Source organism: Sphaeramia orbicularis, chromosome 20 (genome assembly GCF_902148855.1).
Source record: "Sphaeramia orbicularis chromosome 20, fSphaOr1.1, whole genome shotgun sequence".
Taxonomy (NCBI): Eukaryota; Metazoa; Chordata; class Actinopteri; order Kurtiformes; family Apogonidae; genus Sphaeramia; species Sphaeramia orbicularis.
Genome location: NC_043976.1, coordinates 25363019 through 25390465, shown reverse-complemented (window position 1 = coordinate 25390465; position 27447 = coordinate 25363019). Strand labels below are relative to the sequence as shown.

The 27447-nt window shown below is 37.7% G+C and overlaps 3 protein-coding genes across 3 annotated transcripts; 1 reads left to right on the top strand and 2 right to left on the bottom strand.

Annotated features, from left to right (window-relative positions):
• Positions 1–2717: 2717 nt before the first annotated feature.
• fen1 (flap structure-specific endonuclease 1) lies at positions 2718–10570 on the bottom strand. Its single transcript, XM_030123573.1, has 12 exons — positions 10467–10570; positions 9284–9388; positions 9073–9175; positions 8574–8676; positions 8326–8389; positions 7997–8106; positions 6783–6919; positions 5641–5707; positions 4808–4939; positions 4564–4715; positions 4123–4237; positions 2718–3023 (listed from the first exon to the last, which is right to left on the bottom strand). Exons 2-12 carry the CDS (start codon positions 9363–9365, stop codon positions 2946–2948), a joined length of 1143 nt encoding a protein of 380 aa, XP_029979433.1. The 5' UTR covers positions 9366–9388; positions 10467–10570; the 3' UTR covers positions 2718–2945.
• Positions 10571–10672: 102 nt separating this feature from the next.
• tm9sf1 (transmembrane 9 superfamily member 1) lies at positions 10673–20483 on the top strand. Its single transcript, XM_030123572.1, has 9 exons — positions 10673–11194; positions 12950–13161; positions 13657–13788; positions 14893–15015; positions 15242–15600; positions 15962–16116; positions 18132–18317; positions 18400–18673; positions 19326–20483. The coding sequence occupies exons 2-9, from the start codon at positions 12955–12957 to the stop codon at positions 19717–19719; spliced, it is 1830 nt and encodes a 609-aa protein (XP_029979432.1). The 5' UTR covers positions 10673–11194; positions 12950–12954; the 3' UTR covers positions 19720–20483.
• A 669-nt stretch (positions 20484–21152) lies between these two features.
• Positions 21153–23814, bottom strand: nanog (nanog homeobox). The gene is made up of 4 exons (XM_030123945.1): positions 23412–23814; positions 21963–22384; positions 21746–21889; positions 21153–21503 (listed from the first exon to the last, which is right to left on the bottom strand). The coding sequence occupies exons 1-4, from the start codon at positions 23812–23814 to the stop codon at positions 21153–21155; spliced, it is 1320 nt and encodes a 439-aa protein (XP_029979805.1).
• Positions 23815–27447: the final 3633 nt, after the last annotated feature.

Below are 27447 nucleotides of genomic sequence, written 5' to 3'. Positions count from 1 at the left end.
AACTTGTCATTGCTTTCAGTGCAAATGTAGAAGCCATCACATGGGCTGAGCATACTCTTTTCTTGATCCTTTAAAATAGATTTAAATTCCTGCTAAATAACAAATTTAGACCGTTTACAGTGTCTTTCTGTAAATAATTCTGTGATGAAAAGGCAGCGCTGTTTTTTGTTCTTTATCAGGAAATGGCATATACAGTACAATAATAATAATAATAATAATAATAATAATAATAATAGTTGTAAAATGAAGTAAGGGTCACATTTTGTACCAAAGTGACTGAAAGATCTAAGTATTTTTACAGGAAATACCTGAGATCCAGACCTTCTTTATCATGCATGTGGCTTTCTTTCTTACTCTGCAGCCTTTTTGAAATGAATTATATTGTAGATAATCACCAATGACTGTCAACTCCAGATCAAATGTTGTTCAAATTATAATTCTCACCACTTTCACATAAACCTTATATTAATTTCCTTTTCAGTCTTTGCCGTTTTTAATGCTGTGCAGATGAAACGCAACAATACTTGAAATGGCATAATGATGCTTTATGTTCTGACATTTATTTTAACGATGCTGTCACTGCATAACTTTTCTCATATTTTCATTCATTGTCAAACCACATTTTAAAAGTCATGTACTTACATATATATTTCAGCGTTTGGGCTTTTGGAGTTATCATTCCACTCATCACAACAGTTGTCAGTAAGAGCTGACCTGTCACATAAATAGATTCCGAATTATTTTAATCACTGAAAAATGTATTAAATGATAGAATAAATGTAACAAACCAACAAATTGATGACAAACCTGTTAGAAATATTACTGTCATGTTGTCAGGTTCTTCAGTTTTAGATGTTACTGTAAAATTAATGTTTTAAGTTGTATTTAATATCAACCAAGTTCACCTAAAGTTTGCATTAAATACAGCATTAGCTTCATGAGCAACAGAATGAACCTGATATTATCATTCTGAATATTAGTTATTGAAATTTGATTTGAGAAAAGTGCAAAAAAAAAAACAAGATTAACATTAAATTAAGTTGTACTCACCAATAAAACTGTAGCACTAAACACTTTCTGTGCAGGTGTTAAGAGAACACAGAAACTAACCTGCTTCATTTAGGTGTTTGGTACCTTACACTGAACTGCTTTTTTTTTTTACTCTCGTTGTTTAACCGCAGTAACCTATTTTCAGAAGTTGCAGGTCATCACATTTAGAGTTGCATCTTCAGCAACAAAACACTGTGAGAAAGTGGACATCGAAAGTAGATGTCAGTTATTCTGCAGTGAATGTTGTGTGTTTTAAGAAACCTGTAACTGAAGGTTAATTCGCTCACTGAGATGCATCTGTACAAGTGCTTTTTATCTGTATTTATTTGTAGACCAGGGGTGTCAAACATGGACATGTAGACGAGGGCCAAAACCAGTGTGTGGGATGAATTTGTCAAATGCAAAAATTAGACTGAAGATGTTAACAGTTAAGGGTGATCATTTTAGTACAGGTGTAACAGGCCAAAGTACACTCACATCCAGAATATACCAGTGAGCTGTAAGTTGTAATGCACAAGTGTAAATGATAAGTTGAGGCATAATATCACTAAAGTTGCCCTTATTTTTTATTAAGAAATATCAGGTTATTCATGGTTGGCAATGTGATTCATATCTCTACCCCCAAAGTACTGCAAAAATCTAAATTTGGCCGAGTATATTTTTCCTCATTTCTAGTCAAAATATCTCATCAAACTTAATACATAATCACCTAAAGAGTAACTTTTCAGTGAAATATAAGAACTTATTTTTAGACAATAGATCTTGAAAATCTTGTTCCATTGGCAGATTTTTTTTTTGCTTAATTCCAGCAAAAAAACAAAAAAAATCTGCCAAAGGAACAAATGGAAATTATCATGGTAAGATTTCTTGAAACAAGATTTTCAAGATCTACTGTCTAAAAATAAGTTCTTATATCTCACCGAAAAGTTATTCTTTAAGTGATTGTCTTATTTTAAGTGTGATGAGATATGTTGACTAGAAATGAGAAAAATACACTTGGCAAGATTTTGATTTTTGCAGTGAAGGGAGGTAAGGGGTATTGTTTTTGGTTTGGTTTGTTTAACACTTCAACAGCAAAACTATGGGTTGAATTCATACCAAATTGGGTTTACAGATTGCCAGTGAGACAGAAAAAATGTGATTACATTTTGGGAACAGTAGGTCAAAGTTCAACATTTTTTTAAATCTTATTTTTCTCACATTTACTTATAATGGGCAAAATTTCAAGTCTATAAAAACATCAATTTTGTTTCAATTTACTTGGCACATATATAGAGGTGACTGATATGCCGACATCAGCACATGCATAAACATGATGACATCAGCTGGATCGATGCCAAAATAAGATACAATGCATGCAAGGGGCGGGGTTTGTTGTGCCTGGAACCACTTATTTTAAGTTATTTTACTGGACTGACAAACTTGATGTCATATTGTGCTATATGTGGCCCCTGAACTAAATTGAGTTTGACACCCGTTATAGACTCTTAAGTGTTTCCTGCTGTCAGTGTATGTTTAAGTGGCTGCAGATGAAAACTAAAAATAAACTGAAATGCTCTCTATAGGAAGAGGGATTTTGTCTTTCCAGGTCACATGTATTTGCCAAATACGATTAATGATAGACTTACCTGCTGTCAATAAAAAGGCAAATGACAGTTCTTTACAAAAAAAAAAGCGTCATTTCTTTTATTCCACTACAGTAAGCACTCTTAAAACCCTTAATAAAACACATCCAGCTTTAATGTTTTACTTCAACAAATCATTTTCATCGAGCATTTACAGTTCAGCTGTTCGTTCCATGTATCATCTTCATCACCCACATCTAGGACCTTGGTTTTTTTATGTTCTCTATTTATTTATTTTAGTAGATGGATCTAAAGGGTTTGTTTTTCAGTCTATTTGCCCTTCCGAAATTTGCCCAGCGTGGCTCCGGTCTTCTGCTTCTTCTTTGCTGATCCTTTTACCTCAGGTTCCTATGAATTTTGAGAAAATACAGCAAATTAGTGAAATTGATAAAGCAGTATTGACAGTGCATTTAAAACTAACATGACTGTACTGTACTAGTTGGACATGATGTGTGTTTCTTCACTTTGACATTTACAGTTTTTACATGCATTTGCCTCTTTTCAAGGAATTTCCATACAGCAAAGTGGCTGATGATGGATATTTGCTACATGTTTGCTCTTTAATACCAAGTTAATTTGGCTTTAACTTGCCTGGGGATAGAATCACTGTTGTTGTTTTCACCACTGGACACAGCTCTAAATGAAAAGAATGAAGTTTCTTCTACACTATTGAGTTTGATTATAAGGCTTATGAAGGTATAAAGTTATTATGTGATGTTATTATTTTTTACTAAATTGTTGTTTGTTGATCCACCGTTCAAACTAAACTGACAGTTCTGACCTTGTTTGTTTGATTCCAAAACACAACACAAACTGTACCACAGTAATACTAGCAAATTAGACTATTAGTATTATTACTATATAATGTTGTGTATATTATCATTATTATAATAATAATTTGCCCTCTCAACCCCCCCTTCCCTTTTCCCTAGCACCCCTAATCAATCTATATTGTTAAGTTGCTCTTTACGTTTATTATCTTTTTCATTGTAATATGATGTTGTAATTGTTGTAGTTTGTCATCATTTGCTGATTTGCCTTTTTTTTTTCCTTTCTTTCCACTATGTCTGATAAACTATCAGAAAAAGAAAGAAAGAACACAAAGTGTACAGAAAACAGTGGTGATTTATGGTTTTACTGTGGCTAAACTAACAGTACTATAATGTAAAGTATAATGTAAATACAGATGTTAACAATGACCTTTACATTTTATTCAGTGAGCGATACAATATACGACTTGCCCCTACTGTTGAGTTTAGAATACTAACACTGCATATAACCTCTTTAATCATTCATAAGTATTGTGTGCACTTCATTGTTTTATTTCATTTTATTGATACTCAGCTAATAATTTGATATTCAATGCAATTCCCCAAATCTGCCTTTTGCCTGGTTTGTTTTGTCAGTGATAATATACTACGCCACAGTAAAAAAAAGTGCACTTCACCTTCCGTTTGGAGGACAGAGATCCAGTAACGGTGAAGAAGGAGTCCAGTCGGCCCTGTGTGCTGCCTTGGCGGCTCTTCATGATCTTTTTAAAGCCATTACGGATCCTGTCCTCACTGCGCACAGAGAATTTTGATTTATTTGCATTTTAATATTTTCTCAATTACAAAAAAACAATCATACATAAAAGACTGAGAACAAGGTCATGCATAACAATAAATAAGCAAATATGAGAAACAGCGGCTACACTTCACATTATCACACATAAAAAGACTCAATGAAACTGAAACTCCACATCTGTGGCCAACACTACAGCCCAGTGGTCAAATACTGAAAAAAATATGTCACCCTAAAAAACACCACTCATGTCTATTATTAACGGAGGAAAAACTCAACATATAAATAACACAAGTGCAAATAAAGCCAACAGCTCATGTTTCACCTGAACTGTTTCTCACTGCACATGAACTGGACCAGTCCTTCCTCATCTGGTTCATTCCACTTCAGGTCCACAGTGGAACAATCCACCACGTCTGGGCTTGTAAACAAACCCCTGGCCTCTTTGTACAGCCAGTCCTCTGGAGCAGGGTGCTTCTACAGAGAGGAAAAAAAAAAAAAAATCAAAATAATTAAAAGGCTAAGCACTCTGCTGAACTCAAGTCCAGTAATGTAGCATATGGACGTACGCTGGAGTCAATATTTTCTAGGATCTCCTCGATGTTGCCGTGCTGTCTGATCAGGTCGATGGCTCTCTTGGGGCCAATTCCCTTGATGGTGCCGCAGTAGTCACAGCCCAGCAGAATACACAGGTCTATGAACTAGCAGGAAAAGATCAAGTTAAAATATTGCTTACCATAAAGCACACCATAAAGTAGGTCATTTTAATAACAAACAAAGTTCCTGTTTACTCTCTGCAAATAAAGAGGTTTATGACTTAAATCCTACTGATATATGCCTAGTATCACCTGTGGCTCTTTTTATGATTGGTAATAATTGTGGAGGAGGCCTGTGATCATAAACTTACAAATCTGCCATTTCTGTAATTCTACTGCAAATCACTACAACTGTGTGAATCAACACCTGTGATTTGCTGTATTTTTGTTTCTCTATACACATTCATTCAGTGTATTTCTGGGTCAAGAACTATAGAAGCTTCACTCGTGATTATAAATGAAAGCGTTAAAAGCACTTTGGTTGCCTATTCAGGAGCCTCATGTTGTGATAAGCATTGATATTCACTGAAAATGCCAACTCAAATCCTTCAGAAGTGTAGAATCTGAAAAGACATGCAGCATTCAGCAAAGATCATGTTTTTATTTCTCAACAAGCTCAAAAAAAGCAGTTGTCTACTAAGAGTGAGCCTTGACATCATATTCAGGGGATAAAAATAAACATGTACACCGTGTCTTACGAGTATGGATGTTTGTATTAGGGATTCTGTTTCAGTTTCACAACACTAATCCTCTCGTATATACATATACTCTCATCACAAGTCCATATAGTAATAAAAAAACTTTACCTGTTCATTGGTCAGGCCAATGTCTTGCAGCATGCGACTAAAGTGGAACTCTTGGATAGGAAGTTTCCTAAAAAAAGGATAACATACCTGCTGTATTACTAAGGCATATATTGCTATTAAATGTCATGAATATGATGATAATTTACAATACTAGACATATCATCCTCTCTTCCAAGACAATTATCAGAGTCAAGTTACTCAATGTAAGACAAAACGTATAGTTCTCTTGACTGGAACAAATAATATCTGCTTCAAGGTTCAATATGAGATTACAGAGGAGAAGGAAGCACAGGTTAAAGTTACAGTTACAGGCAAGATAGAGTGAAAAGTTGTAGGACAATGTCATAGCATCAGCCACATAAAACCTAACATAATGACTCAAACTGAACTGCTGTAGTCACGATAGTTCATTGTAGCCTGGCATCAGTTCAAATGAGACCTGTCTGGAAGTGTTTTGGATTTCCGAAGAGCATTATCAACAGGTACAGACCGAAATCACTTTGGACAAAAGTGGATAGTTCTACGACCAATCACTGATATATAATTAAAACAAAAATAAACCAAACAAACCAAAACAGTATATTTCTTAATGGTAACTTTAAGTGCATTTGTTTTTTTATCATGTGACAGAAAATGCAGTTCCATCCAGTGTGTTTACAGCTGCACATCAGCAAAAGCCATTTTATTTGTTTACAAAAGCTTCTCAGTGGCTGTGTGAATGTGAAAGTTATCCACTGAAACACGAGCCCTGGTTTTAGTTACACCCTGCATCTGAACCAAGAGTGAACCAAAACAGCGAGCAAATATCAGACGACATCAAGTAAGCAGCACACCCAGCACTCACACTGGTGTATGAACACGTATGAATGTTTGGTGGTGGTCAGAGGGGCTGTTGGAGAAGATTGGCAGCTACACTTCTGTCCATCTACCCCAGGACAGCTGTGGCTACAGATGTAGCTTACCACCACCAGTGCGTGAATGTGAGAATGAATGAATAATGGATCTAATGTAAGTATTTTTAACGCTAACCCTAATGTATGTAAAATAGTAAAGCACTATATAAATCTAATCCATCACTATTATTATCCTAAACATGACGACTACAGAACCTGTTACCAGACAAGATGCAGATTCATCATTACTTTGCTTCACTGGCTGTGAGGTGTCTGAGCAAAACGTTGGTCCCAAAGGTCAGTCCGTCCATATCCTCGGTTGCTGTGGCAAACACCTTCCCTGCTTTAACCAGAGCGGCACAGCTAGCCTCAGCTTCACAGGGAGCCTACAACACAAACACATCCAGTTACATTTCACTGAATTATTCATACTGAGCTGCCCCTTTAAAACAAAAGTTATCATAGGGATTGATGGCTTTATATCTTTAAAAAAAAAACAAAAAACAAAAAAAAACATTGCTGTCTCAAGGAGGAAAGCATCCTTTGGCCAGACATCCTTCATAATCAGTGCTTTCCAGTTATGAAATACATTTTTAATAAATATACAAACACATACATAAAATTAACTTAGTTAAAAGGCAATCAGACTCGTCATCATACGTAATCTTTCAATGCTTCTTTCGTCTGCTTTCTGTTAGGGTTAGGGTTACATGCCTGTTTACATGACCATAATAATTCGATAAGTGGGAGTAATCAGATAATTGTAATAATCATATCTGACACTTTTACATGCACTTTAGAAATGTGATAATCAAAAAACTCTGGTTTAGACACTCCAGTCCATTATTTGATGTCTTTCAAAGCACATACGTAGTGATGGTAGGCTCAAACTACCTGTTGTTGTACATCACTTCTGTTTCCTACCATTTTAATTTCTTAAGTGCATCGGATATGATTATTACAATTACCTGATTACTCCCACTTATTGCATTTTTATGCTCATGTAGAAAAGCCTCACGGTCACAGTTATGTCATCCTTCCTATGTCTCTTCTGTTATGTAATTAGACTTCATTTTGCTATCTATTGACTTCTTGTGTCAATGCTGAGTAGTATTTTTAGCAACTCTTTAGATTCTCTGTGTGGTATATGTCTGATTCATTTAAACTTTTTGAGAATGTGTCAGATCATTTTTTCTTCATTGTTTTTTTCCTGGTACTTGCCTGATTCCTTTGATAAACTTTGTAGTACACTGCTTTATATTAATTGACTTGCTGCCTGTGTCATTCCAATTCCACCTCTGTCTGCTTTCTTTGCGCTAACTTTAATGTTTTGTTGTTTCACTGGATAAAAGATCAACAGTTAAAAATTAGCCATTTGGTTAAGACTGCCACATTGTTAATAAGTCCCTGAATATTCATACAACTGAACTCAGCAGAAACAATACAGTAAATCTTCTTCAAACCTCAATGTAGGGCACTCCCATCAGGGTCAGGAGCTTCTTGCATTCATCATTGTGCTGCTTGGTGACTTTAACCAGACGTTTCGTAAATTTGTCAATGTTCTCCTGTTCTCCTGAAACATACAACCAAAATAAAATGTGTTTACAATCCTTCACATACAAACAAACACAACATGATTTTTGCATCTATCAATATATTCAGTTCAAACTGGTTTGAAAGCCCAGCTGGATTTCATCTCTCAAACAGAAATCATTCATTCACTCATATCAGCACAGCCAGGGAACTGGCACCATTCACTGTTTACACAAAGAGTAAAAAGCTTTAACTGTACCTGTCTCCTGAGCTTGAGCGAGCAGTTTCTCCGCTTCTGCCCTCCTCTCCCCTCTCTTCTCCAACTGAGAAGAAAAAGACAACAGATTAAGAAGAGCGGTTAAGAAAGAGAGAGCACAGGTTATACGACAAAAACCTACTATTTCTATTCTAAATAGGAGACCAAACCATTTAAACACCTATAAAGACTAGAATGGTTGTTTCATCAAATAGTGGCAATCACAGTCAATCAGAACCTCTCATACTCACCTCTGCTGACTTGAGCTGTGGGGGTTTGCCATCAAATACGTACACTGGTTTGATACCGTGTTCCAGCATGCGGATTGTCCGATAGAACATTCCCATCAGGTGGCTGCAAGAAAGAGACAGGTTGCAAAGAGTATTACAACACTGTGCCTGAACTCGACACACTGCATCCATTCTACAAAATGTGTATTCTCTTAACAAGCATCACTGCTGCCAAAAAGATGCTGTCTTTATGTTGAAAATCCCAACATGGAGCCATAATACCTCACTCAATTAATACTGAGGCAAGTGTGCATGGTCCATAAACTTCTACTGGTTTGGGATGGTGAAGTTGCCATTGTGTTATACTGTTTTATTGTGTATGTATCAGAAGTAAGATAAGAATAACAAAGTTGATTACACATTTAAAAAAACAAAAACAAAAAACAAAAAAACAATAACTCCAGGAGTAATGAGCCAACAACTGTGAAAACTGTGTAAAAAGTAAAAGCAGGCATCACACCTTGTTGTCTCTCCATCTTCATTCTGTAGAACATTTCCATCCTGTCTCACAGCAATCAGGAACTGGTAGATGCACATAGAAGCATCTATAGCTATTTTCCTGCCTATAAAATTTACAACAGGTAATTAATTAGCATGTCCAAAACACACTAACATCAAATATCTCGTCCAACAATTTACATATTGGAAGTGAAAACAAATGCAGCCATTACCAAAATAATTTTTGATGTCTTGTTCTTTTATGGCGCCAGGTGCATGGTCAGCAATCAGTTTAGCAAGTCCATGTATTCCCATGGTTACAGGGAAGTCTCCAATATCTGAAATACAGCAAAATATGGTTTGTTAAACTGCTGCGAAATATGACTATGACAAAGGAGAAACTTATGCCACAAAGCTAAAGTTGTTGGCTACATCCAGCCATATTTTAGCTACCGAATACAACCTTATCCAAAGGGTTGAATTCAAAGTGAAAAGTGTGAGGTATTACTCCAGGACGTACTTTCTTCCTTCATTATCATCATCTACTTCATTTTTTCTTGGTCATGTCAAAATCTACAATCTGTGTGTATTCTGAATATTGTAATGAAATAATTATGTTAACATGCACTGTTTTTGGTTAAATAACATCAACCAAACAAACATACTCATAGGATTACTATAAAGACAGAAAAAAACATTATCCACATTTATATTTAAAAACATAAAAAACTACAGTGATCAAAGTTGAACCTGTTTAAGTGGATCACCTTAAAGAGAGACCGAGTTTTTCCTTTTCTTTTAATTAACTGGAGTTTCTAGGCAAAATGACGTTATTTTACAAAAACAGCATTTATGTTCAGACCATTTCTGCAATATTTTAAGTAAAATACACATAGGCTGTTGACTTAACCCTTTTCAAGATTTAGAAAGAATGCCATAATTTTTTCATTTGAATTGATTCGTTTGCTAAACTCACTCACTCACTGGAAAAAAGTCGAACATGTCATTAACATACTTGACACTTCTAGCAGGAGGATAAATAACAGCAAACGTGGTGGAGATTCAACATTCCAGCACTTATTTTCCTTTCACTAGATTAATATTCTGTAAAACAACATTTCTTTCTGCACCTGTATGTTACAATGTTTGATAAAGGGATAGTTCCATAAAAAAAACTCTGTAGATCTCGGAGAAAAAAAAACAGTTATGAAAAGATGGTGCAGTTTCCATAAGACCGACATGTCCAGACGAGTGACCTAGCTAACTTTACTGCAAAAAGGCTAAACTTGCGATTACTTCACAACGCTGCAACAAAATGACATCCCTTCACAGCGCAAATGTCTCTAGTGGACACGGTATGCAAACATCCTGATAGATTTGATAAATTAACCGTTTTATTCATGATAAAAAGCTTACCAGTTAGCTGTGGTACTAGAGTTAGTTGGTGCACTAGCAAGGGATTGTGTGTGTCTGCGTTTCGCGGGAAATTAAAAATCAGGCATTATGTGTAGATTTATCGATCGATCCATGTCAAGGAAGCTGAGAAACAGCGCATCGATAGTGCAGGTTTGGCTAATCAGGTCTGAGTCATAACAAGGAAGCACCGCGAGGACATTTCATTGGCTCAATGAGGTTGAAGGAAATCCGGTCAATAGAGCAAAATAATTTCAGGTACGGAATCGCAGCGCACAGATGTTGGTTCTAAGAAGCATTAATCCACGGATATAAACGACGTTTTCTCGAAACTGATCCCAAGGGACAAATATTTCCAGCTGCCATTACCCGGTACCGTAGCGGGAGGTGTGTTTTAATTTCTCCGCCCACTCCGGAAAACTCAACAGAGTCGACGTTATTTTTATTTTTTAAGGTGACGTGGAGTCGGACCCCGTCTTCTAACCGACTCTTATGTCAATAAAAGTACTCTTTGTATTTGGATATGCACGTAATGGATACATAACACGATGGAACGTCGCGTCAAACATTTCCATAATGTTTAGCTGTAAATCTTAACACTGAGCTCCAGTATCGGCGCATACCGGAGTCAAGAGGAGACAGTCGGGGCCTGGAGCCCGTGGAATCCGGAGGACAGTCAGGTTTTATTGGATCTGCAGCATCGGGATTAAAGTAACACAGCAGTGAAATTGGTATGGCACATGTTCCACTTTCTTAATGTACTGCCTAGGCTCAGAAATAAAAATGCAGTGTGTGTCTTTGGATTTTAACAGTGTTTATGTAGATTATTTACATGAATCTGAGTGAGGCTCCTCATTTGAAGAAATAATTACCAGACAGATGGGTTGTACTCTGCTTTTCTGACATTTAGACACTTGACCTATCCTTTACCTTTACAATTATCAACCCAACAGTGCAATTTAGTCTATGTGCCTGTCTCTGCTGTTATTATAGCTAAGATCAGCAGATAAAATTTAACCTGATAGTCTCCTCTGGTAAGGAAGTTAAGTCGAGTAGTCAAGTATTACAATGTTAAAACGTCATAGCTTTTTTTTTTTTTTCATTTCATTAAATTATCATATTTTCTCAACAGCAGTCAACTAATAATACATGGCTTTTAAACCAAATTCCAATTTTAGGCTTTGGGACTCACTGATATATATAATTCACCATTTTCTGACATTATATAGACCAAACAACTAATCAGTTAATCACAAAATAATCAACAGATGAATTAAAAATTATAGTAATCTTTATTTGCTGCCAGGCTTTCTGAAACTATAGGAAAAACCTGATATCTGTGGTCTCTTCCAGGATGACAGTTTATTCTTTCAAAGAGCATGATGGATCAGGGAATGGTTTGATTAAAGATGAAAAATGGTGTTCACAAGCCAAACATATCATTCATGTTGAACGTCTCTTGTGAATTTTTGACTCTCTGCTGCTATCATCAAACCAAAAAATATAGAAATATGTTTTGGAAGAATAGTTCTCATCTCTCCTCATAAGTTCACAAATATGTAAAATTACAACCAAGGTACACTGAAACTGTTCTCAAGGCATAACACAGTAATCATTACATAGTACATACTTCTTTCTTTTAATTTGTCACCTATCTTTATATGTCATTATGTCAACAACACTTAGCAGCAAGAAGATGCACTACAGAATGTAACATTCTATTAGACTGAATGAACTGAATTGCATTAAAACTTTAAGCGTGACATGTAAGAGGAAATGTTGTTCCCCGATCAACCTCTTTTATATATGGAAAAGAGGAGTGATCATAGCTGTGCTTCTGTTTGCAACAGTAGAGGTGTCTGCACCACGGTTGAGGGCCTTTGTGACAATTTTTTTGACCAAATCACTGGTCTGTAAAACTGTGAAGCCACATCATGGCAGCTTGTTCATTTGTTGCTTTCCAAGAGGTAAAATAGAAACCATGGTACATTATCATAACTGTTTAATTTTAACAGCGAGCATAGAAATACAAGTCAGGTTACAGGTTTAGTGTACACATGAAATATGTTTTTAATACAATTTTTACATTGATAGTACCAAGGACTGTGCAGTAAAGTCTAAAACAGATGCCCAAAGCACCATCTTTGAACAACCTTATCACAAACTCATAACAAGCAGACAGAGACTGACAGAGCTCATTTATGTCCAAGCTCAAACAAAGCCTGTACTCTGATGAAGAACATTGTTATTCAAAGTGGTTACACAGTGTCTCACAGCTCTGTATGATTGTCACCCAATTTCCTGCTGTTCTGCATTATAGGAATAGTGCTGCATAAAGCTCCACATTCATACATCTTGACATAAAAATCCACACATGTGAGGCTTAAATGGTTTGGACAGGGGCTCTATTTGTCATCTTATGAAGACAGTTTAATGAAAAAAACCCTGCTTCACATGCACTGATGAACTGTCTGTCTTTGCAACAGGGGTTATGCAGCGTGGAATAGGACACCTGCCAGGTGGCTGCCAGAGGACGATGGGTCTGCACTGCGTCTTGATCCTGTGCTTTTTCTCAGGCTGGGCAGTGGGCTACAAACATGGGGACAACGTGACTCTCTATGTCAACAAAGTGGGCCCTTATCATAACCCCCAGGAGACATATCACTACTACACCCTGCCTGTTTGCAGGCCAGAGAAGGTCAGTATTTGTTCTGGCTCACTGTGCATACACAGGGGAGCTTGAGAGTATTTAATCATACTGAATGTAGACATTTTTTATAGATGACACCTGAATAGTCATATTACCTCTGAATGTCTTCTAAATGAGGGATTTAAATGCTTTCATTTGAGACGTTAGAGGTCCATGAAATAACTGTTTAAGAGTCCTTGTTGAGGAATCATAGCTGTCAAGATAAGTGTTCTTACATTTAAGGTTTAATTTATGACTTGAAAGAGTTTGAAGGAGTCATTGTCTTTTACAATAGCACTAACTTATTACCCACGCTTACATGGTGTTTAAACAGCTGTTTATATTACAGCAGCAAGCATTGATAAAGTATCGTTAGAACCAGTTCTATGTGTGCTTATGACTTTACTGCAACCTTCTAGGAGTATGACCTGCTGCAACGTCAGGTGAATTATTGCAAACTAATGGTTTGTGTTTCTCCACCACCCTGTTTTCTCACTTCCTCAGGTGCACCACAAGTCGCTGAGTCTGGGAGAGGTTTTGGACGGTGACAGGATGGCAGAGTCGTTATATTACATCCAGTTCAGAGAGAATGTGGAGAAAAGAACTCTTTGTCAGCTCACTCTCTCAGAGAAACAGGTAATTATTTTTTTGACACTTAGTTTTTATTAGTTATTTTTTTAAATCATTTTGTCATACAGAACATAACAAACAACAATCTGCAACACATAATAGACCCAGTCTGTAATTTAGGTTAGTTATGAAATTGCAATCAGGTTACCTAATTAATCAAATTTTTAGAGCAGCAGTTTATATAGCATTTCACAGGACTATGAGACAAACTGCACATTAATTTGTATTTAAAGAAACTAATTCCTTTGTTCCATCTTATTATGGAAAGTTCATCTTGCAGCCCCAGCATAAATGTTAATCTCACCATTTTGTGAATTTCATCAACAATTTTCAACCAGTCCTCCTGCACTGGTGGATCAAGTTGAAGCCATTACGAGATTTTCAGAAGGTATTTATCACTTGTCGTCAAATCGTCAGGAAGATCTCCTAACAATCATGACAAAGTGGGTTGCTGTTATTTAAAACCCAAAATCTGTTCTATTTTTATTCCAACATCTTTCCAAAAAGTTGTAATTTTCATACAGGACCAAAAAATGTGGGTGTGGTTTGCCTCAAAACAGGTAATTATTTAGACTCTTACTGAAGCTGCACAGTTAAACATATTTCAGTTATAATCACACTATCAGCCTAATCACAAAAGGCTGAATTCAGGGTGATGCAACTGCACACAGGGAAAATGAAATGAACACCATCTTGGTTGTTTGGTCATATTGTTTATTTAGTAATGCTGAGCAGGGAGATATAATGTATATAGCAAATTAAATGAATTTTTTTTTACCAAATTGTGCAGCCCTTTGCTCAAATTGGAACTAATTGACATTGAGTTTATTTTCAGTCTTTGCTCATTAAATACCAGCCAAACCAAATTAATTTTTAATCATGTGCTTGCTTTTTGTCGCTGTTTTTTTAAAAAGCAGCAACTCAAGACTGATGTGTATCAGTATGAGAATCTGATGCAACATCTAAGAAACTGACAGTTGATCAGTGATAAATAAAGCTGTGTCTTTCATCCTTTTCAACAAATCATTAAAATTCTGGTTGAACTGGAGATGATAGCCTTGATTTTAAAGCACACCAGATGTCATCCTGAATATGTTCTATCTGTGTCAGGTGGACCAGCTTCGTGAGGCCATTGAGGAGCTGTACTACTTTGAATTTGTCCTGGATGATATCCCAATATGGGGGTTTGTGGGTTACATAGAGGAGAGCGGCTTCCTGCCTCATAGCCACAAGGTAAATCTTTCTTTGATTTGATCTTTGCAGGATTCGTGCAGTAGGTGACATATTGAAAGACAGACAAAGAAAACAAACAGGCACCTGTGTGTTTGTTCCTGCCTCTGTCATAATGCTGACTTCCTCTTTGACTAAAACCACATTTCAAACCACATAATTTCAGTTGTCATTCTTCCTGGCTCTCATTCTCTTTTTACTTTTCTGTTTTTGCCTTTGTCACCATCAGGTTGGTTTGTGGACTCACCTCGATTTTAACATAGAGTACAACGGCGATAGCGTGATCTTCGCAAATGTCTCTGTAAAAGACGTCAAACCTGTTCCCTTAGAGGAGGGGGCTGGTGCAGCGGTGGGCGGAGTAGGGGTGGGCGGAGGCAGCCTTACGGTTACCCATACCTACAGTGTGCATTGGTTTGAGTCTCCTTTGGCTCATGCACGCAGAGCTGAGCGTCTCCGTGACTACTCCTTCTTCCCCAAAACACTGGAGATCCACTGGCTGTCCATCATTAACTCACTGGTGCTGGTGGTGCTGCTGCTGGGCTTTGTCATCATCATCTTGATGCGGGTTCTCAAGAATGACTTTGCCAGGTCAGTCGGTAATATAGCTCAAGTGATTAATTCATAATGTTTTATCCCAGTGCGTTAAACTTGCAGACTAGTTCCCTGCAGCGGTATTGCTGAGTAATTGTAGAGAGGAACACTTTTCTGTTTGCCTGTTGGGTACACGATATGAGACACTATAAATGAAGCTGTCAGCCGACATCATTCAGTCTGGAAACAGCACGAAGAAGTATTACAGACTAAATTGTAGGCGCTGACAGCTTCACTTGTAGTTTTTATTTGTGCCAGCATCCATCACATTCAAAGAATTTAATGTTGAGCCCGGTAGATCTTTTGTATGAGGCACATAGTAACATCCTGAACGAAAGCACTTTTTCCTCATCTACAGGTACAACGTGGAGGAGGAGGGCGGCTGTGATGATCTGGACCAGGGAGACAACGGCTGGAAGATCATACACACCGATGTCTTCAGGTTTCCCCCGTACAAAAGCCTGCTGTGTGCCGTGCTGGGAGTCGGGGCACAGTTCCTCACTCTTGCCACGGGTGAGTATTATTCCCATATACACAGAAACACACACGTACATTTGTTGTAGCAGAGAATCAGGGGCTACTATTGTTGTGACTGAAAACTGAGTGGACATGTTTCCTGAGCAGCACTGACCCTTAGCAGAGTGACAGAACAAATTAGAAACCTGATAATGGCATACACACAAGTTGATGCTGTGTGAATGTTACAGTCACTGGTGTGATGTATTATAATTTACCTGAATGATGCTTTCAAACACCTGTGATGAACAAGATTTCAGATACAGTATTATGTTCAAGGTTTTGAATATTAAGCTTTTTTTTTTTTTCAAAATAATTTTGATTTTGCTTATGACTTTTTGGTTTCAGTCTGAGGTTAGTTTTAATTCGTTTTTGCCCCTCATTCTTATCTAAGGCAATTATATTTCAAAGTTATTCCAAATGGGACGTTGACCACCAGGATGCCAGGTATGGGCTGACTGGTAAAATTGGCACAACTAAAAGAATTGAAAGTTGAGTCAATTAATTTATATTCAGCCAAAATCCTCAACTGACGTATGAAATAAATTAAAAAGACAAATACTAAAGAGATTTAAGCTGTAATTTTAGCTTTTTTACTTCTGTAGCCACAAAATACAGATTGAGGCAGCTATGTTTCACTTATTTATATACTCTATTTTGCAGATAATTGAGCGCATTTCACCAAATACATATAAATCAGTGTTTCTCTGTGGGGCTGGCCCCCAAGGGGAGTCGCGAAGGCTTGCCAGGGGGGGCATGGGATCACTCCTGGGTGTATTTTGTTTTCCTCAGGTATACATGAAGCAGGTGCAACTAATGTTTTAGCATTGGAGTGTTAGGTTTGGAGAATGGAGAAGGATTTTACTGGAAAAGAAAAATGTGCAATGTTTCTGTTTTTGCACAACTTGTACAGTTTGCACTTTAATGTTTTGACATGTGCAGTGTAAGCAGGCTCATTGCAGCCACTGATATTGTTCAAATGTTTATCTTTGTTACTGAAATTTGTTTGTTGTTCTAAAAAAAAAACAACTTTATTGTCATAGTTGTAAGATAATTGTGCATTTACTATTTTTATTTTGAAAAATATTGTGTCAGCGGGCAGTCTTCTTGAGTTTATTTATGTTGTTCAAGCAAAAATCTAAGTTATTTTTAATTTGCACAACAAATTATACAAGGAAAAGAAAAAAGTATTGTTACAATATTGATGTTTCTTTCAATAAAAGTTAGAATTGCACCACTGTTACAATGTTGTTGGGGTTGAGGGGGCCTGGAGATTTTTCGTCCTCCAAAGGGGGGCCCCACAGAAAAAGATTGAGAACCACTGATATAAATACATATTGTATGGAACATCTGCACTCCAATTATCCTTATTTCAGCTGTTTCATTTTCAGTAACTATGCATATTATGAAAGACATGGCAAGAAAGATGTATAGAAGTAGAAAAGCAAGAAAGTAAATAAAAACATGAGGCAACTTTTCCTCAGATAGTAAGGTTGTGTCTCTGATAACTAATAAAAGTTGTGTCTGTTTTGACCATAACTATGCCTCTGTAGGTAATGTGAAATAGTTTTCCATTATGTGTACTTCTTTAAAGGGGTTGTTTTTGTTTTTTAAATTGATTTTCAAAACTTTCACCAGCACAGGGAAATGACGTACTGAAACACCCTACAGACTACCAAAACCAACTATTCAATGCTATGTATACACAGACTGACTCACTCACTGAATAAAGTATAAAAGTCATTCTTGACACACATCTGTATTATGGTATCATCAGGTTTTCTTCTTCAAACAAAACTTGTAGCCGTTTATTATTGGTCAAAATAACACTGTGTCCTATACATTTCATGTGCTGCATCAGCTGATAGTTTACATTATAGCTTTTTTAGTTGGATTTACCCAAATAAGGTCAGAAGTGTCAGTTTAGTCTGAACCGTGGATCAACAAACAGCAAACCTAGCAATGATAATAACATCACATAATTCTGTGCATGTTATTTTCTCTGTGTACAGGTATAATTGTTATGGCATTGCTGGGGATGTTCAATGTTCACCGTCATGGAGCCATCAACTCGGCAGCCATCGTCCTTTATGCTCTGACCAGCTGTGTGTCAGGTTACGTCTCATGCAGCTTCTACACACAAATAAACGGTCAGCGCTGGGTTTGGAACATCATCCTCACCTCGTCTCTTTTTTCTGGTGAGTCCTGATCATACTGGGAATGAGGATGGTGTAACTGAGATTCAACTTTTTAGTCACTTCTACTCATTCCTTCCTGTAGCTCCGCTTTTCCTAACGTGGAGCGTAGTTAACTCAGTCCACTGGTGGAGCGGCTCCACTCAGGCTCTGCCAGCCACTACGGTGTTCCTCCTGCTGGGTGCCTGGGTGCTTGTGGGTTTCCCCCTCACTGTCATTGGTGGCATTGTGGGAAAGAACCGTGCAGGCAGCTTCCAGGCGCCCTGCCGCACACGTAACATCCCTCGGCAGATTCCTGCACAGCCCTGGTACAAACACACAGCGGTTCACATGGCCATCGGCGGCTTCCTGCCTTTCAGGTGAGGTTCATGTGTGAAAAAGAGGGGATTTGATAGAAATTTAGATTTTTTTGTTCATTTGTGCATTACTATTAATTTTGTCAGGTGGTAGTTTATGTTAAAAGCAGGGTAATTTTTTATGCTCAGTTTGATTTAAATTTTTTGAATTTATTTGCTTCAGGTTTTATCTTTTTTTTTTTAAATATATACACAGACCTCTATATATGGTAATGTTATTATGAATTGGTTAAATTTGTTACTTAACTATACATCCATCCATCTACACATTCATGCTTTTATACTTTTGGGTGTGCTCTTGTGAAACTTGTTTGTGTGACATCTGTGCACTTTTGGGATTTTCATGTTTTGAAAATGTTTCTGTTAATAAAGCATAATTTACAGTACATAAAGTCATGGTTTTAGAGAACTAACAACACAGTCTCTATCATTTTAGTTCAAAGCCTCAAATATCATTTCTAAATTGCTTTTGGACAGTTTATTTGTGTTGTCAATGATAATCATGGAATAATATTTTGAAGACATAAGTCTAGTAATTCTTACTGCTAAACAGTTTGAGACAAAATCCTCTGCAAGGCTTTGTACACAGCTGGGGGAAATAATAACGGACTACACCCTTTACTGCACTCTCTTTCCTTCTGTTTCTCTCCTCTAGTGCCATTTCAGTCGAGCTGTACTACATCTTCGCCACCGTTTGGGGCAGAGAGCACTATACTCTGTATGGTATCCTGCTATGTGTCTTCGCCATCCTCCTCTCAGTGGGCGCCTGCATCTCTGTGGCTCTCACATACTTCTTGTTATCTGGTGAGGACTATCGGTGGTGGTGGCGGAGCGTGTTGAGCACTGGTTCCACTGGCCTCTTCATTTTCGTTTACTCCGTTTTCTACTATCGGAACCGGTCGTCCATGAGCGGGGCGGTGCAGAGCACGGAGTTCTTCGGCTACTCTCTGCTTACAGCGCTGGTCTTCTCACTGATGTTGGGCAGTGTGTCGTTCTGGGCCTCACTGGCATTTATTCGCTACATCTATCGTAGCCTCAAGATGGACTAGACATGAAGTGTTCACTTATATACATTCACACACAGCTCTAAACAAACACACATCCACACAGTACACATGGACAATCCGCATTCTCCTGTCTCGCTATTTGTCATACACGGACACACCTAACTACACACACAGACACACACCTCCTATGGGGTTAATGGGAGGAGAAAAAGGGGCCTTTAACTTGTGTTGGAACTAATGATAAGAGGAGTTGTCATTGCTGGAAAAAGGGATAGGTCATGATGAATATATAGAACTGATCACAAGTTGCTTTAAAGGATACGATGGGGTACTGCAGTACAAAGGGATGAGTTTGTCCCATCTGGAGCACATGATTAAAATGAGATATTATGTGAGTGGGTGTAATCATTGCCGACGGTTTGCAGTGTGGCATCTTTTGCTCTGGCTCCTTCTTCATAGTCTGTCAGAACTTGGCAGGATCAACAAATGCTTTATTTCCAGCATTTTGCTGGTTATACACAGACTTTTTATTGTGTTGCAGTAGTTCTGCAATCTCATTCCCCTACTCTTTAAATTTTGGCAAAATATTACAATATTTTGGTAAAAACTTATCAGCTGGCCCTATTGAGCCATATTCCACAGTGGGTAAGAGAAAGATGCCTTTTAGACTGGAAACCTTGTGTGATGTTGGTGATGGGAGCAATATTGTCATTGTATTCTATGGTCACCATTGACTGTGATTTTGGTTCTGATGTAAATATAGTCTTTTCAATAAAATGCTTTTTAATACAATCTTGCCAGCAAAACAGTAATGGACGGTGATTTCTTGCTAGTTACTTTTGAATATCATTTGACTTTGCAATAATTGCTAAGGGTATACCATAAAGCAGGGTCCATATGAATTTTGAGACTTAAAATTGTTTAAATGAGTTGGAGATCAAATCTTTAAACTGAAACACTGCAGTAACCTAATATTTTCTGTACTTGCATAGGGCTATCAGTTAAGTCTTTCTTTAACTTGTTGAAACCTGAAGAAACTCATGCAGAATGGTGTGTAGTGTAAAAAAAAAAAGACAAGTTTCAAGTTTTTCCATGTTTTGTAATGACAATTAGTGAAATACAGACAATATTTCAATTTGGCAGTGAAATCATTTATAGAAAAAAGTGTGCACAATTTATTTGATTTTTTATTTTTTTTTGTTAATCTAACTTTCCCCTAGAAAAAAAAAAAGTTAAAGAATCCTCTCAAATCGGATCCATGTTGCAAGCGCAGGAACATGTAAACATACATTAAATAGTCGCATATAAAAATAAAACGTCATGATAAAAAGACCGGAACACTGGTAAAAACAATGTGTATGTACACCCACCCAGATAAGAGGCTTAAGTATTTACAAACTGCAATTAGAAAACTTGTCTCTAGACTAAAAATGCATAGTTGTTAGTTGACATTTTCATAAAAGTAAAGCTGCATATTAGTTGTTATGAGTGACGTTATGCTCTGTGGCAGCACCAAGGGGGCTACGGTTGATTTGCTCCTGATCCTTGCTGAAGCTGGTATCTTGGCTGGTGGTGTTAACGATGACTGGGTTGAATGCACTGGGAGGATATTCATAGGGACCAACGACTGCAGGCACAGGCCAGCTGGGTGTCTGAGGACTGTTGGGAAATGTAGTCTGAGGGGTCCCAGGAGACCATGAGGAGTAGCCAGCAGATCCAGGAGCACTGCCCACAGCAGCCAGGTAGAAGGCCAGGTTTGGGGGAGGATTCTTAAAGGCCGCCTCCATCATGTGCTGGTTGACCGGGGGCCTGGCTTCTCCCGGATACTGAAACACAAACAAGTGATGCTTCATGTCAGATTTATACTCTGCAATATCAGTCAAAGGCTGGTTGTGTTTCGTCTTGCCTTTAAGGCCATAACTAGACTATGTTTAGGCCTCCATGATGGACGTATTTTTCTATGTCCTAACTGCCGTTTCTGCTACAAGCAAGCAGAAATCCTGAGCTGGACAATAACACAACTGTACAAAATGCCTATATTAGAGAAGAGAAGAGGCGGGGTACTTACTGGTTGGATGTGTGAGGAGTAGTTGGGGAAGACTGGTCCTCCAACTGGGCCACTCTTGTGAACAGCGTAGCGTTCAGACACCCAATTTTTGTCTTTCTGGTGTCTCCTCAGTTTCATCCTGCGATTCTGAAACCAAGTCTTCACCTGCAAAACAGTTTGAATTGAGTTGCATAACTCATAACACTATGTATGTTCTTTCTCTACTTTCTCTACTCACCTGCTTGTAGGTCAGCCCTGTGACCTCTGCTAGCTGCTTCATTTCAGCAGGGGTGAGGTACCTCTGCACATTGAAGCGTGTATGAAGTACATCCATTTGACTCTCAGTGAAAGCAACCCGAACCTTTCCTTTGGGATTAGAGTTTGGATTCTTTTGGGCTGTCATGGATGCTTGTGGAGAAGATGTAGTGGTATCAGCAGTTTCATTCCCCATTGCAGCAAAGGTCTGAGGATCTTTCTTGAGAGAGCTTGAAACTTCCACAGTGGCATCAGGACTCCTGTTGTCCACCTCACTTTTGATTTCCTTCTTCACCCACATCGCAGGGTCGGCCTCATCATTAAGGTTTTTTGTCACCCAAGTAGCAGGATCCGCGTGAGGAAGACTGCTTTCTTGGCTGCTTCCACTTCCAGAGCTCCATGAGTCTAATTCAGAGGGGGAAAAGGACATGTCTGTTTTTATAGCAAATTGGAGTGTTAGTGCAACACCACAATGACAGCTTACATCATCATATATACACCATATTACCTTAGGAAGCTGTTATATTAAATTTAGTTTCCATTATTGACTCCATTAATTTAATGACCAAATCTTTTTTTTTTTTTTGTGAAACAAATCACTTTTTTAAATATTTGTCAAGTTTCGTTTATTTCACAATGAAATGAATGAAAAATAATAAAGTTCATGGTATAATGATGAGAGTTTCTCCTTAGTACTTAACCTCCTGAGACCCAGGAAATGTCAGCAAAGTACAAGCTTTTTTTGTTTTTTATTAAATAAGTGCCTATATTGGAAACATAATGATGCAACAGTTTTTTTCAGATGCAGTTTTTAAAATTTTTTATGGAATGTCCTTTGTGGTGGACAGTTTTCTTTTCTTTCTTTTTTTGTATGAAGTTGTGAAACTCTTGTCCACAAATGTGGACAGAAAACCCATAGCTGGGATTTACGAATTGAAATCTGACCAAAACTAGAAGCACTCGGAGAGCGCAGACCTCCGCCAAGGCTGATCAGTGCCCCCCCCACCCCCGATCACCACCGAAATTTAATCATTTCTTCCTTATCCCATTTCCAACAAACCCTGAAAATTTCATCCAAATCTGTCCATAACTTTTTGAGTTATGTTGCACACTAACGGACAGACAAACAAACAAACCCTGGCAAAAACATAACCTCCTTGGCGGAGGTAACAATAGAATGAAAGAAAACGTGTGCGTTGTTCCCTAATTTTATCGCGAGATGTCGCCATTTTAACTTTACCAAAGTCAGCGGCGGGACAATTTGAAAAACACTTGAACCCAAAAATGGAGCTAGCAATGGATCCAAAATGGACTTCACACATTTTGGAGGACTTTCTCGAATTAAGAAGCCGTGGTGTAAGTATTGACAAACAGTTCAGTAAATGATTACTCAGCGCTACCTGTGTATCAGCATTAGCTTTAGCATACATACCAGGGGATGGGGAGGCATGCTCAGAGTTGTCGCTGGCGGTATCGCTGCCGGCCCGTCTGCCCTCATTTTCATGTACTTCATAGGAATCCCGGGGCGGTCCAGTCAGGAGCAAGCGGCTTGTCTGGGTGTCCCCGAAGTAGACTAGCCCGGAATTTGGGTAGAGGCCGTTGAAGGATGCCTCTTCTGGGCTCTCAGGTGGGGTCTCCTCCTGGGTCCTGGCAGGGGTGGCATAGTAGGCCTGGTTCACCCCCGCGTTAAAGCTGTTTAAATCGGTGAGTCCGCCGTTGGTCCAGCCAGTCAGATTCCCGTTGGTCTGCTCCGGCCCGGGTGGGTACATGAGCCCATAAGCATAGGCGTAAGACTGGTTATAATTGTAACTTATCTGTGTCTTCCAGTCTGCCATTGTCGGCAGTTTAGGGCATAGAGGCGAAAATATTAAAACTGCAAAATAACTGAGAGAAACTCAGCTACTGCCTTAAGCTAAAAATCCAGCCTTACAACAAAAAGTAAAAAAAACAAAAAACTGTATTGAAATACCCACTTCGGGACCAGTAACACGCAAACGCTGAGCCGCTGTCCACAGGCTGGTTATAAGGACGTGTGTGGGTGTGGACATGGGAGTGGGAGGAGCTTGACTAAGCTAATCGTCGTGAGCCACCTCCTACAGGTAAAGATAGAGGCATTTGATTGGCTGCCCAAGTAAATCCTTTTCTTTCAAAATTTATGCAGAAAACCCCAAAAACAAAACAATATATGTACACTAAAACTATTTTCACAAAAATCTTTTGTCATAGATTATAGGTATGAGTATTTATTTATTTTTATTTAGTCTTTATTTTCAGTTCAGTATTAGTTGCAACAAATAGAGAAAGAAGTTTTGTTTTGAGATCTACATCTCATTTAAGTGTCTTTTTGTAGTTTTACGGCATTGACTGGAGATTCATTACATAGAATCTATAGAAACAGAAAAAAAAAATCAGCTCTTCAGTAGGCTTGTATGATACTCTGCCGTATAGCCTTCATATCTCAAATGCATGAACGAAATGTTCTAACCTCAGTTTGAGTTTTAGGAAATGTTTTCCAAGGTGATTTCTGTGCACAAATCTGCTCTGGTTTCTACATAGTTACTTCAAATTAATTTTTCAGATGATTGCATTTCTACCATTGCTGTACATGTGAACTTCAGACATAAACAATTAGCCTACATTTTTGGTATCCAAGGTAAAGATAACGCATATCTCCAGTGGTCTCCAAAATCAAAATGAGAAATCCAGATATTCATAATGTCATGCAAAATATCAGAATATATTGTAAATGTAAAAGATTACAGTTAAATTGAAGATATTTCACTGTTTTTAACTTAAATATATCTTATTTTAAATATTTCATTTGTGTTTTGCAACATTTGTGATTCTCATTTGCACACAGCAAAACCTTGATGGTTTGATGTGTCTCATATATAACATATGTCTCATTTCCAAAGTTGTACATATAATGAAAACTGCTGCACATAAGCATCATATAATGTTTTATTAGTACCTGATGTTAATTGTGTTTTTAACTGTGTCAGATCCCCTCACAGGCATTTTTCTAACATTTAATTACATGTTCAGATTATACAGAGTAACTGCATTTGTTTATTTGAGCCTACACTAAGTACAGATTCGGACACCTAGTTTACAGTTTGTGGGGAACGGTTGATACAGACCTCACTCTAATGTCCATTTGCTTTTCTTTTCATAAAGATGAAGTAGATTAAGCTACGTGTTGGCATATCACTGCCTGTTTGTGTTCCCCTGCATCAGTTGTATTGATGTGGTAATAGATCAGTTAGGGTGAGATGTGAGAACTTTCTTTAAGTCTAATGGGAACATTTGCATTTTCAGGATGCTGAATAGGGCACTGCTTTCTCTGATGTTGGACGAGCAATGAATGGCACAAAGAATGCACTAACTCTACTCTTCACAGTGACTTGAAGAATCTTACCTCACACATTTACTTAGGCTATGTCCAAAAGGAGTCTGAGGCTATTATTTAAGTTTATCACATCATGGATAAACCAAAGGATGAGTTAGTTATCATCACGACATGAAGTAATGAACGATGTGCTGAGTTTAAAATGCATCAGACATTTTGGCTGTGTGACATTTATGAACAATCAGAATATTGAAAGAAAGGAATGCTGAAATACCAACAAAGTGGGAGAAAATTTCAACCCTGGAGCCAAAATGCAGAGGGTTACCGGTATCCAGTTTTGACATCATAACTCATATCTGATACCTACAATTAGAATTATGTAATGTAATGTTGGTGCAAGCTGACAGAAGGTTCATCAGGTATTGTCACATCTGACTTCAAAAGTATGATTATGCTTTGTCAGAGTTACACTCAAGATCAACTAAACCTTTTCATAAAGATGAATCAGATTAGGCTACGTGTTACCACCTCGTTTGTTGTTTGTGTTTTCCTTCCTTGGCTGCATTGATGTGATAACAGTTGAGTTAAGTTAATATGCGAGAATTTTAAGTCTAATGGGAGCATGAGCATTTTCAGGACGCGTCCCTCTCTGATGTGGTAAAACCCATGGACGACACAGGGGATGCTCTAACTGGACTCTTCAGAGTGACTCGGAGAATCCTACTCCCAAGTCTTAAATGAGTCCAAAACAAGTGATTTAGTTACTGATTTTGTTTATTAACAGGGAAAGTGTGCATTTTTCTTCATAGGTCTAAGGGTGTAAACTGAATCAAGAGTTGACTAAATGTTTTAGCTACATCTAAAAGAAATGACAATTTTTTCCCCAACCTATATTGTCAGTTTAGTGTGGTGTAGTTTTGTGTGGTTTTGAAATAAAACCCAAAGTGCCTCTAGAACATGAAAAACAAAGTAAAAATAAGGCCCAAAATAATGTCTAACAGGACAACACAATGATTTGTTCTTGTAATTTTTTTTCTCTGCCTTCATTTCTTTTGCTATAATAAACATTCCTATTGAGCAGGGGTCACCAACCCTGGTCCTTGAGATCTACTATCCTGCATGTTTTAGATGTATCCCTCTTCCAACACACCTGATTCAAATGATAAGCCTAGCATCAAGCTCTGCAAAAGCCTGATAAGGATCATCAGGTGTGCTGAAAGAGGGAAACATCTAAAACATGCAGGATAGTAGATCTGGAGGACCATAGTTGGTGACCCCTGCTATAGAGGGAAGGAAAAATCTAAAGAAACACTTTTGTGTAATACACAATTTTCTGTTCTCCATTTAATATAAAACCATATAAAAAGCTGAACTTTGAACATTTGGAAATAACTAAATTAAGCTATTCAGATGTAGACACATTAAGATACTTTTTCTTGGTGATTCTTCTTCAGGACTGAAGAACTCTCTTGGATGAGAGACAAAACATTTTCAAAAGAGCTAAACAAGTCCAGTTGAACCTAGAAGAACCACCAAATGATGACCTGGGCAAATGAGAACTTACACAGACATTAAGATATTGTGAATAAGCTTTATATACTGCTTTATGGTCACATAAGACTGTGGCTTTTTTTTTTTATTTTTAATGTATTACTCATGAATGGGCTTGAAACATCTTTTTTTTTTCATTTGAGCGTGTTACACCATAAGAAAGAGATGTAATTTACAGTCACATTTGTGTTGAACATGTTGATACAAATTTTGCTGATGTCCATTGGCCATATTCATAAAGATGAAGTAGATAACTGAATTATGATTGTGTTTTGTTACAGTTGAAGTTAAGACTAACTAAGCCTTTTCATAAAGATGAAACAGATTAGGCTACGTGTTACCATCTTGCTGGTTGTTTGTGTTCTCCTTTCTTGGATATATTGACATGGTAATGGTCAGTTAGGGTGAGGTGTGAAAACTGTAATCTTGATGGTGCATTTGCATTTCCATTATGCAGAGCAGGGTGCGTACATCTGTGATGTTGATGGGATATTCTAATTTAGGGGTTCCTAAATGGGGGGATGCAACCCCTAGGGGGGGTTATAGAACATCATCATGGGATCATGAG

What these genes read in the sequence shown, in the direction of transcription:
- tm9sf1 (XM_030123572.1), top strand. Translation starts at nt 12,955, where the DNA reads ATGCAGCGTGGAATAGGACACCTGCCAGGTGGCTGCCAGAGGACGATG. An exon ending in CTCAAGAATGACTTTGCCAG is followed by an intron (nt 15,601 to 15,961) that starts GTCAGTCGGTAA and finishes CCTCATCTACAG; the next exon opens with GTACAACGTGGAGGAGGAGG. An exon ending in CACCTCGTCTCTTTTTTCTG is followed by an intron (nt 18,318 to 18,399) that starts GTGAGTCCTGAT and finishes TCCTTCCTGTAG; the next exon opens with CTCCGCTTTTCCTAACGTGG.
- fen1 (XM_030123573.1), bottom strand. Translation starts at nt 9,365, where the DNA reads ATGGGAATACATGGACTTGCTAAACTGATTGCTGACCATGCACCTGGC. An exon ending in GAAGATGGAGAGACAACAAG is followed by an intron (nt 8,677 to 9,072) that starts GTGTGATGCCTG and finishes TCTTTCTTGCAG; the next exon opens with CCACCTGATGGGAATGTTCT. An exon ending in CGCTCAAGCTCAGGAGACAG is followed by an intron (nt 8,107 to 8,325) that starts GTACAGTTAAAG and finishes TGTATGTTTCAG; the next exon opens with GAGAACAGGAGAACATTGAC.
- nanog (XM_030123945.1), bottom strand. Translation starts at nt 23,814, where the DNA reads ATGGCAGACTGGAAGACACAGATAAGTTACAATTATAACCAGTCTTAC. An exon ending in GCATGCCTCCCCATCCCCTG is followed by an intron (nt 22,385 to 23,411) that starts GTATGTATGCTA and finishes CCTCTGAATTAG; the next exon opens with ACTCATGGAGCTCTGGAAGT. An exon ending in CAGGGCTGACCTACAAGCAG is followed by an intron (nt 21,890 to 21,962) that starts GTGAGTAGAGAA and finishes ACTGTTTTGCAG; the next exon opens with GTGAAGACTTGGTTTCAGAA.